The 1605-nt window shown below is 38.9% G+C and overlaps 1 protein-coding gene across 1 annotated transcript in view; it reads left to right on the top strand.

The window, feature by feature from the left end:
- Positions 1 to 1605, top strand: part of LOC107688050 (rho GTPase-activating protein 44-like) — a 13813-nt gene that overhangs the window by 9409 nt on the left and 2799 nt on the right. The window contains exons 15-16 of the mRNA XM_016485592.1: positions 595 to 710; positions 849 to 1184. Of these exons, the coding sequence (XP_016341078.1) occupies positions 595 to 710; positions 849 to 1184 (452 nt within the window). The remainder of the gene's footprint in view (positions 1 to 594; positions 711 to 848; positions 1185 to 1605) is intronic.

Below are 1605 nucleotides of genomic sequence, written 5' to 3'. Positions count from 1 at the left end.
TATTATATTTTATTTATTATAATTAGATAAAATATTTATAAATTAATATTATTTATATTTTATATTTATATATAGATTTTTTTTCTACATTCACTTTTATTTTTTTATTTATGATATTATTTATGATATTATTATTTATCATTTTAATTTTAATAGTATCTGCACATTTATTTATTTATTTACATAAGGTCAGAAATATTTTTTAAAAATTATATTAATTTTACCAACCCCTAAAAGAAAACTTTTTCCATCTTTAGTATCTACATACACTTCTACTTATTTATTTATAAATAAATAAATAATATTTATATTTATTTGACCAACCCATAAAATATGACTTTTCTATTTTTAGCAACTTCATACACTTCATTTAATTAATTTATTTATTCATTATTTTATTTTATTTATTTTTTATGTTTTTCCCAAATGAGGACATCAGTAAGTGGAGGTTCTGTGAGCTTCACCTCATGTCTGGGGACAAATTTGTTGCCAAATTGCACGTTTTCTATTTTATTCTTCTCAATGTTCAAATATCAGAGCTGAGACTGTGTGTGTTTGTGCAGTTATGGGATGTTTGTGCATTTCTGTCATCAGCACTCAGAAGAATAAGGAGCCTTCGCCTGTGATTGGTCAAAGAGGCATTTCACCAATGGCTCCCTCTGCTGGACACAACCAGCTTTCAGACCAGAGTCCTCTCACGCTGCGCAAAGGTGCGTTCAGCATGTGCAATATAATAAAATCACCATGCAATGAAAACAGTAATCGATGCATTTGAAGTGAATTTTACTCATGTATTTAAAGTCATTCACGTTATGGTTAATATACAAACACTGTCCCCTTTCCTTCAGTTTCCAAAAAGCTGGTCCCCATCCCTCCCAAGGGTCCGTATTCTCCGTCGAGCTGTGTGTCGGATCTGTCTCCGGGTCCGTCTCCGGTCAGTCTGTCCCCGACGCCCCCCAGCACCCCGTCCTCATACAGCTTCAGTTACCCACAGAGCGGCTCCGTCCTCACCTCGCCCGGACACAACCACAGCCAGACGCTCACCGGGACCCTGCCCAAATCACGGCCAATGCCCAAACCGCCCCGCCAGAGACCCAACCTGCCCCCGCCGCAGCCGCCGCAGCCGCTGGAGCACACGCCGGGCCTGCTGGACGCGCTGTCCGCGGGAGAGAGCATGTCTACAGGTACAACACCACTGACTTCTGGGAATTATCAGCGAGCGTTCTTCCTGTCTGCTCTCTTCTTAGGCAGCTCACTGATTACAATGGAACCTCAAAAGTAACAAATCTGAAAAGAAGCAGAGTGATACAATTCAGTCGTTTTCGTGTAATGGAAAATTTGTGTGTGTGTGTGTGTGTGTGTGAGTGAGTGAGTGTGTGTGTGTGAGTGTAAGTGTGTGTGTGTGTGCTGGTATATATGGTTTATGAGGACACAAATGTCTATAATGACATGGGTACTACAACGTAAACATGGTTTATGAGGACACTTCCTGTGTCCCCGTAAAACAAAAAAAGGCTTAAAAAACATACAAAAGGGTGTTTTATGAAATTCAAAAATTGCCAGTAGTTTTCTGTAAAGGGTAGGTTTAGGTGTAGGGTGCTAAAA

Source organism: Sinocyclocheilus anshuiensis, unplaced genomic scaffold, assembly GCF_001515605.1.
Source record: "Sinocyclocheilus anshuiensis isolate Anshui unplaced genomic scaffold, SAMN03320099.WGS_v1.1 scaffold241, whole genome shotgun sequence".
Lineage (NCBI taxonomy): Eukaryota > Metazoa > Chordata > Actinopteri > Cypriniformes > Cyprinidae > Sinocyclocheilus > Sinocyclocheilus anshuiensis.
This window is presented reverse-complemented; position numbering and strand designations above follow the sequence as displayed.